General features: G+C 39.8%; 1 protein-coding gene across 2 annotated transcripts in view; it reads right to left on the minus strand.

Annotated features, from left to right (window-relative positions):
- Nucleotides 1–4,055: 4,055 nt before the first annotated feature.
- Nucleotides 4,056–15,743, minus strand: part of si:dkey-215k6.1 (transmembrane protein 132C) — a 255,764-nt gene continuing 244,076 nt past the window's right edge. For both annotated transcript variants that reach the window (XM_032515274.1, XM_032515276.1), the window contains exons 11-16: nucleotides 13,476–13,538; nucleotides 13,261–13,389; nucleotides 10,518–10,646; nucleotides 9,964–10,263; nucleotides 8,891–9,165; nucleotides 4,056–8,527 (exon numbers count right to left, since the gene is read on the minus strand). In XM_032515274.1, the coding sequence (XP_032371165.1) occupies nucleotides 7,900–8,527; nucleotides 8,891–9,165; nucleotides 9,964–10,263; nucleotides 10,518–10,646; nucleotides 13,261–13,389; nucleotides 13,476–13,538 (1,524 nt within the window). In that variant the 3' untranslated portion in view covers nucleotides 4,056–7,899. The remainder of the gene's footprint in view (nucleotides 8,528–8,890; nucleotides 9,166–9,963; nucleotides 10,264–10,517; nucleotides 10,647–13,260; nucleotides 13,390–13,475; nucleotides 13,539–15,743) is intronic.

Consider the following 15,743-nt stretch of genomic DNA (forward strand, 5'->3'; position numbering starts at 1 on the left):
TATTGAGACTTTCTATCTTGAAATATTAAGACTTTCTATCTTGAAATATTAGGACTATCTATCTTGAAATATTAGGACTATCTATCTTGAAATATTAGGACTATTAGGACTTTATATTTTGAAATATTAAGACTTTCTATCTGAAATATTAGGACTTTCTATCTTGAGGTGTAGTGGGTGGAGTAGGAGGTAGCAGCAGGGGTGGGTCTAGGATCAGACCTGGGGGGGGGGGGCAGCCCCTAATAAGAACAGCTCTAGCTATGTCCCCGTTTTAAGTTTTACAAAAATAAAAACATTACTTGTTTTGGAGGTAAATACGCTTCTGAGCTGAAAATGTCCCCGGATTTTGTCTGAGAAATCTGGTCACCTTAACTCAAACATCATGTCACTCATTTTTCTAGCTAGCTAGCTATGTTTGACATACACAAACAGCCAACAAGACCATCAGTATGTATTTAAGTTAATGACTCATTACTTAAAATACAACTTTAAAAACTCAACAATGATGAAGAAGCTTGCAGACCTTCTGCACGCTTATTTCCAAATCACACAGAATCAACAAGCAATACAAGCAAAACTGGGAACATTATTCAAAGCCTCGGCGGGCTCAGAGCAGGCAGGCAGGCAATGTTTTTGAACACGGGTGGCGGATTTGGACAAGGCAGAGAAACAGTAAGTTTAGCTAACCATAGGTCTGCCACACAGCAGCGGTTTTTGCACAGACAGCCAGGGAAAGACATCGGTAAAAACTAATCAATAAATAATATAGCGCGATAAGAGACAGACAGACAGTTTGTGTATTTGACTCACCTTTCTGTCAAAGGAGATTAGCTAAGTGGTCCATGTCCAGGTCCTATGGAACTGTCATTTAACGTTGGTTAGTTGCTTCAAAGAAACGTTACTCCTCTTCTCTTTTCGTCACTGCTGTATAGCTAGTCTCACAATAGCACCGTCACGTTAGCTGACACTGGAAAACAAGCTAACAATCACGTTTTGTTTCGTCTAACGTTAGCTAACGTTAACATTAAATGTTGTTAGCGTAACGTTACTAGTAAGGCCGCTAGAGTAAGACTGTCTTCTGAGTTATCATCAGTTTCTTTTCCAACGACTTGTCACATTTTCACAATAGCAAAACAGTTAATGTAATCATTAATACTTTCAATATAACTAGTTAGCTAGCTAATTAACTTCACCTGGCTTCCCCTCCCGAATGCCTCGACTGTGAAATCTTTGACTGACGGTGACCAGTCATTACCAGGGGGCGCTGTTTCACTTATTTGAGGAAACATAATGAAACGAAATATTAAAATCATAGACCATTAAAATATATACGGTCTATGATTAAAATCTAATTTTTTTACCAAAATGACAGTGACCCCACCCCATAACATCTTTGTGTCTGCAGAAACTCTTTGGTTGATCTTTGGTTTCAATGAAGTGAATGGATTTACCGCCAGTTGTATGCTTAGCTACTGCTATAAGTGCGTTTTATTTTCAATCTTATTTTCTATTAATTATTGCATTGTATCCCCGTTTTTATGTTTATTTTATATCTGCTTATGGCAGGCAAAATCATAACAAGCCCGTCCAGCTAGCGTTAGCTAGCGGCTACGTAACGTTGACGATTTTGATTCAATTACATATTTTGGGCTTAATTTACTCATCATAACCTGTAGTAGTCCACAATCATATGTGTATTGTTTTGATTACAATGTGCCTATTTGTGTCTATTTCTCTCTGTTAATCACCGGCGTCTGTAGGGCATCAACAGAGGTCCCCAATGTTTGTGTGTGTGTGTGTGTGTGTTTGTGTGTGTGTATGTGTGTGTGTGTGTGTGTATGACATCAAAAACTGTAATGGATGTACACCGACCTGGTACAAGATCACATGTAGAAAGTTATGGGTTTGACTCATAGACCGTAACGGTCAATGGTTTGACTGCCGTTCCAGGGCCCTTTCACGGGTAGAAGGTTGTGAAAACACGAGTTACGGGTTGCCTGGAGCGCACGATCACACCTGTTGCTCGTTCTAGTAACCAACTGGCTCAGTGAAATACACCTTCATCCACTACTTGCCAGTTTGTCAGGTTTTTGACCTGTGGTTAACTTTACTGTTTCTCTGGCTTGTCCTAGTCCGCCACCCGTGTTCAAAAACATTGCCTGCCTGCTCTGAGCTGTTATCTGGAATATGCTGCACTCCAGCTCTAAACTGAGTATTTGGGAACCTCTCAGTTAACTGTTCATCTCCCTAATGTCTGCTTCTAGATCCATTTAATAGAACCGTAACAGACAGTATCATGATTATTTAGACATGACTGGCATGACTCTATCATGTCTTTGTAGACAGCCAGTCTAAAAAAAAATAGTTTCCCCTTTCGGGATTATTTGACTAACCACAACCCAACCACTGTGATGATATGTGCCCATATCTAAGGAAAATATGTCCTTCCCACCACTCCTCCTTTTCATAACACAGCTTTTTTTTAACCACTTTGTGAGAAAGTCCAGTATGCCACAGGGTGATGGTGGCACTTAAGATCAAATGTAAACTTTATCGTTGATATCTAATTTTTATACATATCTGTGGTAATCCAGTGGGCTACAAAGCATTATCTTAATTAACTTTTGGTGTAAATTCCTCTCCCTCATCAAGACTCCCGTTGGGCCTCCCTGCGGCAGCTCACAAAAACCCAGCGATTAGAGCAGAGACAAAATTAGCAAGGGATCTCAAAGGATCAGTGGTTCTCAGAGGTAATTACTTCATTTGTAAAATGTGACCATCCAACCTATGTCCGCTTAGTGAGCCAAAAAAATGAGAGAATATCGTATCTGTTGGTGAACATTTAAGCCAAATAGATGTTAACTCAATTATGAGCAAATCATTTCCCATCATGCATGTAGTTGATGCACGCAAAAAGTAATTGGATTGCCCAGTTGCCTTGATGCCTTGACATCAGTATAAATTGGATACAATTCATTACCAGCAGGCATTGTTCGAAGTGGTCAGTGCTGATTGGTTCTAGTCAGGCCTAGCTTATCTCAAACAGACCCAAAGATGCCACCAGACATTTAATTAGTTCCTAATTAAAAGAGCACAAATTAGTGAAATTAGTTGCTGTGGTCTTGTAGCCATCGACGATGCAGTTGCCTATTCACGAGAAACACATTTGAAAAAAAACACCTTGAGAAACACATTTTTTGAAAATGACAGCTCTTCTGAATAAATCTGTGACAATGTTCAGACAGTGTCATTTTAGAAAGCTCCTCAATTCCAGCTACTATTGTACCGTTAGAAAAAATTATGTTACATACTTTTTCTCTGATCAGTATTAAAACTGTATTACAACAAGACAGAACACTGTTACTGCGGTCGCCATCTGGTATCTGGGAGCCACTGTCTTGTCCTAGTCTGGAGCACGGTGTGACGGGGAGAAAAGAACAGGCGCCCCTGGACTGAGATAAACTGACAACATTGACTCGTTATTACGACTATAGAGATTTGTCTCATTCTACGTTGCATTACGAGAGCTGTTGTAGAAGGCTTTTTCAGCAGTCATTTTCTGTACTGATGCTGTGAGTACTGTAAACTGATTCAACTTGGAAGTAAACCTAACTTTAATATAAATTCAGGGGTTCCTGTCTATTCTTGATAATGAAATTTTTCTAACATGTACTTACTTACCTTCTGTGACACGAATAGAGCTTGTAACACTGAGATATGAGTCACAAATACAAGATTATCGATTATCATGGCAGGAAGCTAAAGAGGCTTGTTTACACAAATGGAATAAACAATCAAAGAGTATTTAAAGATAAAGGAGCAGGCTGTTTTGGTTATGGGTCTTTATTGGCTTCCATGAACCATGTTTAAACAATGACAATAGCAAAAAGAAAAGAACAAAAAAATAAAAAACAACGTTAGGGCTCGTGTCCACTGGCATCTCTTCTACCCATAGCACATTCAACTGTTGCCCATGTGTACCTTCCACTGTAACTAAACAAGTGAACCCAGTTCTTTTGAGAATATGTATTTTGCTTTTAGTGGTTTGAGTTTTCTTTTCAGCACAAAGAGCCACTGTAGAGTTCCTATTTTTTACTGCTTGATTGCTGGCTGAACGACTGCTACATCATGTATGCATTGGCTTCATCCAATTGTTTCGAAAAATGCCAGCCTACATTGGTCTGACAACAAGTTGGTTGAGAGATGCTGTTACCATATGCAAAACTAATATGGTTTTAAGGTAGTATATTTATTTCACTCAAATGTTATTGCAAGATTGGCGTCTGCAGTTGCTAATAATGTAAAATCACCAGGAAAAATAGGCAGCACCATTTGTGCAGATCCTCTGTAGACACATAGCCCAACAAGTGTGTATAAGAAGGCTGAGTGACAACATTTAGAACAACTGAATCATCCAGTTCAAAGGCATCAAGATCTGTCTCAAAACCTCTCTCATCAGACTTATGTTCAGATGAAACTGTTTTGCAATAGAAAAATAAGTTTTGGATGTAATGCAATGGTCATGTGTAGCATCATGTTGAATATTGAAAAAGTCAACCTTGGTTTTTGCTTTTAGGTTAAATTTGGCCATTAATCGACAGGATTAACAGGCTTGAAGACAGGAAAGGGGAGAAGACATGCAGCAAAGGGCCGGGGCTCGGATTCAAACCAACGGTCGCTGCCACGGACTCAGCCTACATGGGGCGCACACTCTACTTGGTGACCTAGAAGTTGTTGCCCCCCCCAAGTCAACGTTAGTATGAACTGAACACATTGTCCTTACCTTGTCCAAAACCCTTTCTTACTTGGCCTACATGACCATTACATTTCTACCTGCATGGGCTAAAAAATTGCTATTACAAATTGGTTACATATGAACATTATTCTGTAGGAGATGGATCCATTTCCCTGTATGCCAGCGAAACAGCCTGTCAACCAGAGAAAAGTAAAAATAAACTAATGCTCTTGTTTCTGCACTTGATGATTCTTTGTTGAATGTTATTGGTAAAACCGAATTAGCGTGAGTCTCTCTAGTTGCAACAAACTACCCTGGCTGTTTCTGACAGCTGGAAAGATGGCAAAGAAGTATCTGGGGAACTGTACTAAAGTTCAGCAGTAGTTCAGTAAGCATGCAGTAAATGTGTGGTCCTTCCACATTGGCTACACACAGAAGATTTGTCTTTCTCTGGCATCAAATAAAAACTGAAATGCCTTAATAATAATAATAATCTTGTATTTTTTTCAATTGACATCCATACAGTTTTAAAATTGTACAACATGTAGAATTGGTGTCACAGGCTGTAAAATATGTTTCACCTCACAGTTCTAGTCAAGAGTCAAAAGGTTTTTCATCGAAAGCATTGCTACACTTCTACATTCAGCGACTATCAAATGTGTACCGAACTGATCCTTTCAATCACAGCAGTCCGCGTTAGAGTAAGCGAGATACCGTAACGTGTATGAGTCCTGAACGTACAGTATATAGTCGCCATCATCAGTCAAAATATCTATTGCTTTGGTGGAGGCTGTGCAGCCCATTTAGTTCCCCCATTTGGAGTCAGCTCAGGTCACTTATCTGTGCCTATTCATGCTCTCTGTCCTTTGAATCCTGTATTAATTCTGTGTCAGACCTGAAAATTGACCATTGTGATTTTTATATGCATTTTTATCATGTATCTTGTTAAAAAAAATGATTTAAAACAGAAATGTTTATATCTGTGGTAGTCCAGATTTAGGTTTTGTTTTCTTTTTGACTGGCCCAACATCTTAACAATTGCTTTGGCTTTCTTTCTGAAATGGATGTCTTGGACTCATCAACCTCAAACACTTTTGAGTGTGATCACTACCTCCATTTTTACATCTCATTAAGGAGGTAAACGGATTCCTACCCTGTACAATGACAATAATTCATTCAATACTTTAAACAAAGACAGGAACATCTTTAGAAAAAAGAACCAATAAGATCACGTTCACATTGTGGTGATAGATAGTATTGTGTACCATATTTGCACTGTAAAATGTACAAAATATCACCGTGTTGTTGGCTAGTGACCTGCAGTCTTATTCACAAGCACTTTGAAGCATGTTTATTTATCTACAACATACATGTACTCCGAAACAGTGACACATTTATAAATAAATATTGCAATCTTAACAATCTTACAGTTCCTTTTTTTATTGTCAGTTCGTCACGACTCGTCACCTGAGCTTAATGAAGGTGAGGCTACCTCTGCCTGTTCAGTCTCCTTCCTGTCACTGTGTTCTCTTATGTGCTATTCACCAGCAGGTCTGTTCTTTTCGATCTTTAACCCTTGGCTTTTCTTTCTGTCCTCACCCTCTCAAATGTTAATTTAAATAAATAGATCTCTAGGAGAAAAAAATAATCATATATTCTTAGAATCTTAATACATCTTTGAAACAAAAAGCTACAATTAATAGCCTTCCAAATGAGAAAAAAAAATGTAACAATAAAAAACATAAAAACATTCTATTTATCAAAATACAACAGGACAAACAAAAGGAAAATAATATGCATAACTATGTTCAGCAAAACAAACATGTTTCATGACCCCGTATCTATTCGAGTGTCACTCCATTTTTATTTGTATTGTGATTTCATTCAATATATCCTGTTAGCTTCATGTATAACACTGCAGGTACTCTGGTCCGTCTTGTTGCCTACATTGTTTCTTTTTTAAATAATCCTCATTAGAAAGTGTTCAGGCTTTGCAAAGCCAGAGCCGCCTTGTAGCCTTCTTTTTATATAAGTCACCTCAGTGAGTCCCCCTTTTAGTTTACAGACAGTATTTCACTGTGTTCTTCAGTTCACAAAGTTCCTACTGCTGTCCAATCCCAGACAAAGAGAGGGGCCAGGGGGTTATGCGATTGGTTTTGAATACAGGGAGAATGCCGCTTCTGCCATTGAGGGTTTCACGAAACAGGAAATAAGCCTCGTATGTGGCTAATGTCCTTTCCTGTCTGTAATTGTGCAAGTTTAAATGCCTCTGTATGGATCCAAGGGAGAAACAGTCTTTTGTGTGTATACTTTTTTCAACTCTTGACACATTCTGTTGTTTAAAGACAGCGCAAGATCTCCCAAAGTCAGCTCCCACTGGTGCCTGAATTCATAGTTGAGTTCTTGGAATATATATATATATATATATATATATATATATATATATATATATATATATATATATATTTTTACATTTCACTTATGAGCAATGCCAAAAGCAAATGGGTCAAGTGATAAAACAAAAACAAAACAGATTGTATCTTTGATGTACCTACCTATTCTTCAGTAAACATAATCATTATATAACCATTCAGTAGACTTGGCTGGTAAATATTAAAACTAGATCTATCAATAATCAATCAACAGCCACAGCCAATAATGTAAATACACCATATGAGTAAAAAATACTTCAGAAATGATGTTCTTGCCATCCTTGTTTAAATGTGTAGTGATAATGTTTATTCAATAACATACCCTGAATTTACTGTATAACGCAATGGTTTACTGGTATTCTGGAAATAAACATTAATTACCAATGGTGACTTCAATATGGATTTTTACAGTAATATCTTTACAATAAATAATATAAAACAAACTCATAATGTTATTGTTTGCTACTATTGATTTCAGTGTGAGCTAGTTGTTACAGTATGCTTTCCATCGCCTCAGGGGAGCTAAATGTAAGCATCCTCTACACTGTCTGGTCCATTATCTTCTAAACTCTTCGCTACACGTTATATTCCCTTCGCTGTTCTTATATTCCTCCTGTTCTCCCTCCCTTCATCCATTGCAAAGGCATTACAGGTGAATTGTACTCATTGTCCATCGTTCCTATTCCTGCACTCATCCTCAGCCCCTCCATTTCTCAGTCTCTTTCCCATTAGTCACAGATTGTCTTGTAGCCTCTCCATGTAGGTTCTGATTTCAGACTGACCCAGGTCCATATCCTGGCACACCCACTTGATGTCATCCTCGTTCCCATTGGTCACCAGGACTGAAGAGTTGGTGTATGGTCCACCCCCACCCAAATTATCATTGGGTACAACAGTGGCAAAAGACGTGAACTGGACCCTCTTACGTTTGGCGGCTGCAACTGCAGCTGCAGCTGTGGATCCGGGGGAATTATTCAGATGCTCCGCTTGGCCAGTGGCATTTTTGCCACTAGGAGTGATTGCTGAAAGGCACTGATGCGGTTCTGGAACCGATCTGGGCAAAGTTTGTCCATGGGTGATACCCCGGTGTCCACCTGTGCCACCACCCTTACTAATGGTGCCCATGCCTGTGCTCACGCCCATCACCAAGGTGTTACCAGCCCCGTTCAGCAGGTACTTGTTCTCCTCGTATCCTCCTTCATTCCGGTCAATGATGGTGGTGCACTCATCGGGCAGCCTGCCCTGGCATTGGTCAGAGTGGTCAGCTAAAAGGTCGGCCTCGTTGCCAAGCCACACCCAGTCATGGGCGTGGTTCATGTTGCCTCCTGCTTCCAGCACGGGAACCTGCTTGTGACGGTATCTGTAGATGAAGGACGATGGTTAGTCTATGACTCAAGTACTATTTTAAAAAAAAGGCTGTGCTGATTTATATATATTGAAAATGGCCATCCCTTTATATAGACAGTAGAAACACACAGTGTAAAAGACAAGCATGGGTGAACCAAATTTTGCCAATAAACACATTGTCTGTCAATGCTTTATGTCCTGGCCTTTCCAGTTCATATGGTGGTCCACACAGAGAGTTCTCAACTGTGGTGTTAATAGATAGAAGCCTTAGGATTTAACCTACCCACACATGTTTATTGCGGAGTTTCCTTATATTTATTTCCTTATATATTTCCAAATAAACATATTGAGTCCTCAATTATCATAATGTATTTACCTGAAAGCAAAGCTGACACAATTGATAAGGAAGACCAGTATTGCCAGACAGAATACACCCAAAAGGGCATACATTCCAATCTCTAGGTCCGACAGTCCTCTGGTGGTCTGAGTCAGCTCACTATCCCCAGTGCCCGGTACCTCCACTTGTGCTGGGTAGTTACTGTAGTCCCCTGCTTGGCTGGGGCCTCCGCCCCGGCTGCTGCTGCTGCCTCCACTGGCAGCTTTACCACCTGAAGCACGATGGGTTACTGTGCTCTTGGTCGTTGTGCTAACCTGATTAATGGAAAATAACACATAGGTATTTAAACAAATATGAACAAACTGGGTTAGAGTTAGTTTACGATCTTTTTCATTAGTGCTCATTTTTTAATGGTGTTTTGTTATTGGTGTTTTTTAAAGACAAATTTGGGGTAGATAGTTTCTCATCGTAGGAAAAGGGACTAATTTTGATTTAAAGTGGATATTATGAACCCTGGAAATCGGGGTTCTCGCAAGAGCATAATTTGAATTTGCTCAGCGAGTTACTCTGGCATCTAGTAATGCTCCTCATTACCCTTGTAGCCGAGCTGCACCAATCACATCGATGTGTCTGATATAGGTGGGCCAGAGGCGAACTAAACAGATGCTGACAGTTTAATCTACCAGTTAGCTCCACTGGTACCTAAGCGTATGGGCTCTGGATACGTCAGCCCGTGTGTGGTTGTGATGGTCGTAGTGTTATCCAATATTGTGGAGGGAAATTTTCAAATGCACGCTTGGTGCTTGGTGACTTTCATTACTCAATGCCAGACCCTTAATCTTTCGGATTTGGGTCTGGATTTCCAGGCTAGGTAATATGTCCATTGAATAAAATCACTGTACTTTACTCAAATATAGTAGAGTAAAAAGCTGAATATTTCCATCTTTACTAGTTATCTTTGAGATTTAAATGCCGTGTCAGTGTCTTCACATTCTATCAAATTGAGCTACATAAGGATAAAGTCAAACTCTCCAGTAAGGTTGTAGCGAATATTTTCTTTTACTGATAGCAGTGACAATTAATTGGAAAAATGCCCACCCCCCCACACGCACCTTTCTCATGGCTCCCTCCTCTCGATCCACTGCTGCACTGTTGGACTTCCACTCCTTTCCATCCTTTGTTTGGTGCTCACCGGTGCTGTTGTCTATTCCTCCTCCGTCGTCCTGTTCACCTCTTCCCATCACACCTCTTTCTTCACTCTTTGCTCCAAACTTCACTATCACATTGCCAACTCCAGATGCCAGCACACTCTTCCTTTTGGATTTCTGGCAGGTCTCAGAGATGACCATCTCTACACGAACCAGTGTTCCCTGTCCGTCACCTTCTGCCACAACAATAGGCCAGTGTTGCTCCTAATGGAAAATACAGATGTGAAGTTAAACCAACACAGCACTATGGACACCAAACTGTCTGACCAATTTTCAACATCTGCAGAGACACTGTGAGGGTAAACAGACACAGTACTTTGGACACCATACTGTCACTTTTGCAAAAGTGTTTCCTGAAAATATTAATCAGTAAAACGTCAATGTTTTTTGTTTTCTGGAATATTTTACACAGCCTTAAACCATTGTCAAGATAAAGAAAACTTGAAAATGGCTAGTACCTGATTGGTTATGGAGATGACACTCTCATCCAATGATACAGCTGAGAGGAGGAAGTCCTTGGGGTCATAGACATCAAGTGGTGTCACTGAACCGTCACTGTACTGGATCCACGCACTGATCGCTGCTTCCTGAAAGTGAATGCCAAAAAATTGTCAAGAGATACATAGAGCCCATCTTGCAATGAGGAGGGAGGGGAGCGCCCCTGCTTGGATCACATCCATCTTCAAACTTGGACAGACTATGCTTTAACCCATTGTGAAGACCCGATGTACTCACAAGAGGCAGGGAAAGCTTGAAGAGGGGTTAATTTGAACACGGTTGACAACATCACGGATGCAGATGATTCTGATCCAATTTACATCTCTCTCCGAACATTACAAATTTGATGTTCCAATGCACTGTAACCCAATTTTCATCACACGGTATCACACGTTATTCCAACCTACACAGACTTTTCTGCCACTCACCACATTAACATAACATAGCTAATTATATCATAACTTTATAATGACATTATAATGTCATAATGTTATAATGTCATTCCAACATAAAGCTTTTACCAAATATAAAAACATATGTGCTTCAGTGAAAAAGATATTAATTGGTGTTGGGCCTATTAACTTGACAAAGTGACATGTTTTTTTATTTAATGATTCAGCTGTTTGAGTTTCCAACACAATGGAAATAAATGGCCTATTGTTAGTCTTGGAGGAACACAAAGATAGACGTGCACATTACCATCCCCCCCCCCCCCCCCCCCCCCCCCCCCCCACACACACACACACACAATTGAAACCAACCACTTTTTTTGTGTGCACAGACCCACTTTTCTTCTGACTTTTGTGTATCTTTCTCAAGCCTCCACCACCACCATTACAATGAGGACAAATACTTTGAAGACAGAAAAAAAATTAGTTTTTTTTCTTTTGTCATCAGTCTTCTTTCAGCAGCAACTATTCCATAAATAAAAACAGAGTTCAGCAGAGAATGCATTTTCTCTGCTTTTCTATAAGCAATCCTGCCTCACTAATTTCCCTTGATTTCCCTCCTCACTAAGACCAAGAGACTGGATCACATCACTCCAGTTCTGAAGTCTTTACACTGGCTTCCTGTGTCTCAAATAATTGATTTCAAAGTACTCTTGCTAGTTTATAAATCCCTTGACGGTTTAGGTCCCCAGCGTCAGAACTAAACAGGGTGAAGCAGCTTTCAGTTTCTATGCTCCTCATATCTGGAATAAACTCCCAGAAACCTGTAGATCCGCTGCTACTCTCAGTTCTTTTAAATCAAGGCTGAAGACCTTTCTTTTTGATGCTGCCTTTCTTTAAATTAATGCTCATTTCTTTCTTATGCTGCACTGTAACTTTTATTCTTGTGTTTTATGTGTCCTAATGTTTCTATTTTGTTTTTAACTGTCTATTCATATGTCTTATTGATTTTTAATGCTTATGACTTTTAACTGTTTTTACTTGTGTTTTATCTGTTTTAATGATTTTGTGTAAAGCACTTTGAATTGCCCTGTTGCTGAAATGTGCTATACAAATAAAGCTGCCTTGCCTTGCCTTGCCTTGATAAAACCATTTGCTTTCCTTAATCAGAACACAGAAAGGATTGTGTAGGTATAACACGGCAAAAACCTCACTACAAAAGTAATTAAGCTCCAATAAGAGGAACTGCACTTTTTATCTTTTCCTTCCTTTATTTTCACATGAAATTGTAACTTTTTCTTGCCTCCTTCATTCCCTTATTTATCCCCCTCCTTCCCTCAGGTCTTCTGTTTTTTCACCTTTTTTCTCTCCTCTACCTTCCCTCTCCTCTACTTTCCTTCTCCATAGATATCACATTTCCACAGAAGATATTGAATGATGTAGATACAAAAGAAAAATTTTGAATAAAATGAAATATGATATCTTTATTTTGATCGTAATGGGCTGCTTCTCGGCCAATTAGCCCTTGGACGTAAATTCTAATATTGGGTATGGTTTGAGAAGGGAGGGGTAGAGGGTGTGAGGGATAATAGCTTGACAAAGTGTGATGAAATAACCTTTGGCAATGTGATTAGACAGTAAAGAATATCTTGTAACATGGTAGCCTTGCAATATATTGTGAATGTGGGTGTAGGTGAGCATGTTTTGTTTTTTTTAGGCATGTGTGCTTGTGAGTGTGTTTTTCTATATATGTAGAGGGGTTATGCACTGAGTAAGAGAGCAAAAGTAGAAGAAAAAAAAAAGCGTAAATTCTTACAAATTTAAATTGTGCTGGACACATATGACAAATGTAGTTTCAACTGTGATTACAATTGAGCATTGTAAAAAAAAAAAAAAAATGTTTTTATGTTGTTTTAACTAACAATATTGACCACTTTTCTTTATTGTAGACCTTTATGTAGCTGTAACTGTAGCTAAGTAGTGCTATAGCCTGGATGTTGTATGCACTTCTAATGAGAAACTGATTATTGGAGAGATAGCAGCACAGAATTACTGTGCAACTTTTATGATTACAACCTTGGGGGAATTACTGTAGAGATAGGAACAGCTTAAAATGTAGTCCATTAGTCTGTCTGTGTCTGTGTATGTGATTCAAACCTAAAGGCAGCATGGAGTCTATGCATGTGTCTCCATGTGCACGTAACATTCTGAAAAACTGATAAATACAACCCTGGGAGAATATGATATCTAGCAGAGATGGCGATATTGTGATTTGGGTGTGTGAATGGGTTTGCGTACCTATAGTATCCCTTACCTGTTTGGATGTGTGTAGCAGGTCAGTGGCTGTAGTTGTTAGCTGTATAGCCTGGTCATTTCCAGGACTTGCTGTCAAACTGAGCGACAGAGAAGCAACCAGCTGGACACCCAGGTCAGTGATGGTAACCTACACAAACAGGAGAATATCATAATACGTGCTAATAAAATGACTTATTTCCAAAATACATAAAATGATTCAATATATTATTTTACCTTGTCATCCAAAACAGTTACAGTCTTCTCTGCCAGAATGGAGTCAGACAGCGGGGACAGAACCTGCAGCAAAAGATCACACAACACATAAATAGTTGTAAAAAAAACATTAACAATTCACATTTGGAGTTTTCGCTTTCGGAAATGAATCTGCATTATTAGAGTTGCAGAAGAGTCTACATATGCACTAAAGCCATTTATTCCAAATGTGAATTCCTGAAAACTTTCATTAAAAAGCTGCATTCTGTGGCAGCTTTACATTTCCTGCTCTAACACCCAGTGTCTGCTAAGTCCTTCCAGGGGGAAAAAAATCCCAAAAAACAAGTGTTCACAAGCTGCAAAATCCAACTGAACAGACATCATGCTGCTGACAAATTGGCTGTTTGACAGGTGATGGGATTACAACTTGTGTCTCAAAAAGATGCAAAATAATGGGGAACAACAAGGTCTTGATCCTTTTGCATCGAGTATAGGATATTATGAGGTACACATTAGGAAAACTCTGAAAGACAGTATGGGAGAGAGTTGTATTAAATTAGCTTTTATTGTTGTCTCTGTGATTTTTGCCTCAAGGTGACAGTGAAGTGTTTGTGAGAGCTGGTTAACATTACAGTGCTTTGGGCCACATAGACTAGCGGTATCTGTTTGTTGGTAAGTTAGAAAACACCTAACATACGCACACGCACACGCACACACACACAAACACACACACACACAGCATTGCCGTCTGCCTCCCAGCTGGCGTCCAATGTGTCAGCATTCAAGACATCTAAGACAACTTAGTAACAAAGCACTAAGCCAAAACTTAGGAAGTAAAAAGAAAGTGAAAAGAGACAAGAAAGTGAGAGACAGTGAGCGAGCTAGAGAGAAAAAATGCAGTAGGTGTCAGTGAGAGAGACAATGACAAATAGAAGAGGACAGAGAGTGAGAGGGGCAGAAAGAAGGAGTGGAAAAGAGATTGGGGTACGGATGGAGAGCGGGAGCAGCAAACAGACTGTGATAGAGATTAGGAGCCCTGTGCTGTAGTGCGATACTCCGCCTGGCGACAGGAGGACAGGCAGATCTGATTGGTGTACAAAGAAAATCTCTCAGTGAACGTGTCGGGGCGTCAAACTCAATCCCACCCTCAGCGAGCTCACAAAATGCAATGATTGACATCTTTGGGATTGCTCTTCAAGACAGGCAGAAAATAAGAGGGCGAGAAAGAGAGACTGGGAGGGAGAAAGGAGAGAGAGAGAGACGGGCAGGAGAGGAAGAGGTGAGACTCAGGGAGACAGAGCGGGGGGCTAAAATTGAAATGTCAAACTATCAAATGACGGCTGTCGACTCTGGCATCTCAATGGGAATGCTGGGTAAATTCTCTCTCCTGGCGTCCAAACAGAGCACAGCTGTCTGTATGCATGCATCTGTGTGTGTGAGTGTCTGTGTATGCTTGCATGTAGCGCTCCCCAGTCGAACGGATGCAAACACACACTCAGCTGTTCTCCAAAATCCCCAAGATATGACCCACTGCTGTGCCGAACGCAGCGCCAACCCACTTCTAACACACGCTCTTCAGAGCAATTACGCAAATGTAAGCACTTAGAACCATCCTGAATCATGAAGACATACAGTTTATATATACATGAACAATGGAAATGTAACGGAATAGGATGGAATATAACAAACACTGTGACTATGACTGTGACATATTTAGTAGTACATTTGTTAGTTTTGCCTTGGCTCTGCCATATAACAGTATTCCAGTAATGCAAAACAGTTAGCCACAGGACTGTCTTCCACTGTCACAATGGGCCGGCTTACTTGAATTCAACAAGGACGCGAGTGTGTTCACTGTGTGCCAGTGCAAGTGTGTGTCTGTGTGTAATTGCTGAACATCACACTGAGATGTCAGGGCCAAATCCGACAGTTAATTGTGGCTAATTGTGTAACGAGCTAGCAGGCGAGGCTTATAACTGCAAGAGAGGAAGAGGGAAGGAAGAAAGAGAGGATAATGTTTGCACGGCTGTAGTGTTTATGGCTGCAAACTGAGTTGTCAAATTACACTGCGCTTCACATAATCATACATTTTTAACCGTCTTTCTCAGAGAGTTGTCCAACAAATGATGAATACATTGTCGATGTTGATTGTGTTTTTTGAATCTTTAAAATGAAATTCAACCACTGATTGTGGGGATGCTTTACAGTTCGTAAATGGTACACCAGAGCTTGTCTAGTTCTAAACTTTTCATTCTATTATTTGATTAAAAGCTGACTTTAAAACCACAT

This window comes from Etheostoma spectabile, chromosome 5 (genome assembly GCF_008692095.1).
Source record: "Etheostoma spectabile isolate EspeVRDwgs_2016 chromosome 5, UIUC_Espe_1.0, whole genome shotgun sequence".
NCBI classification, from domain to species: domain Eukaryota; kingdom Metazoa; phylum Chordata; class Actinopteri; order Perciformes; family Percidae; genus Etheostoma; species Etheostoma spectabile.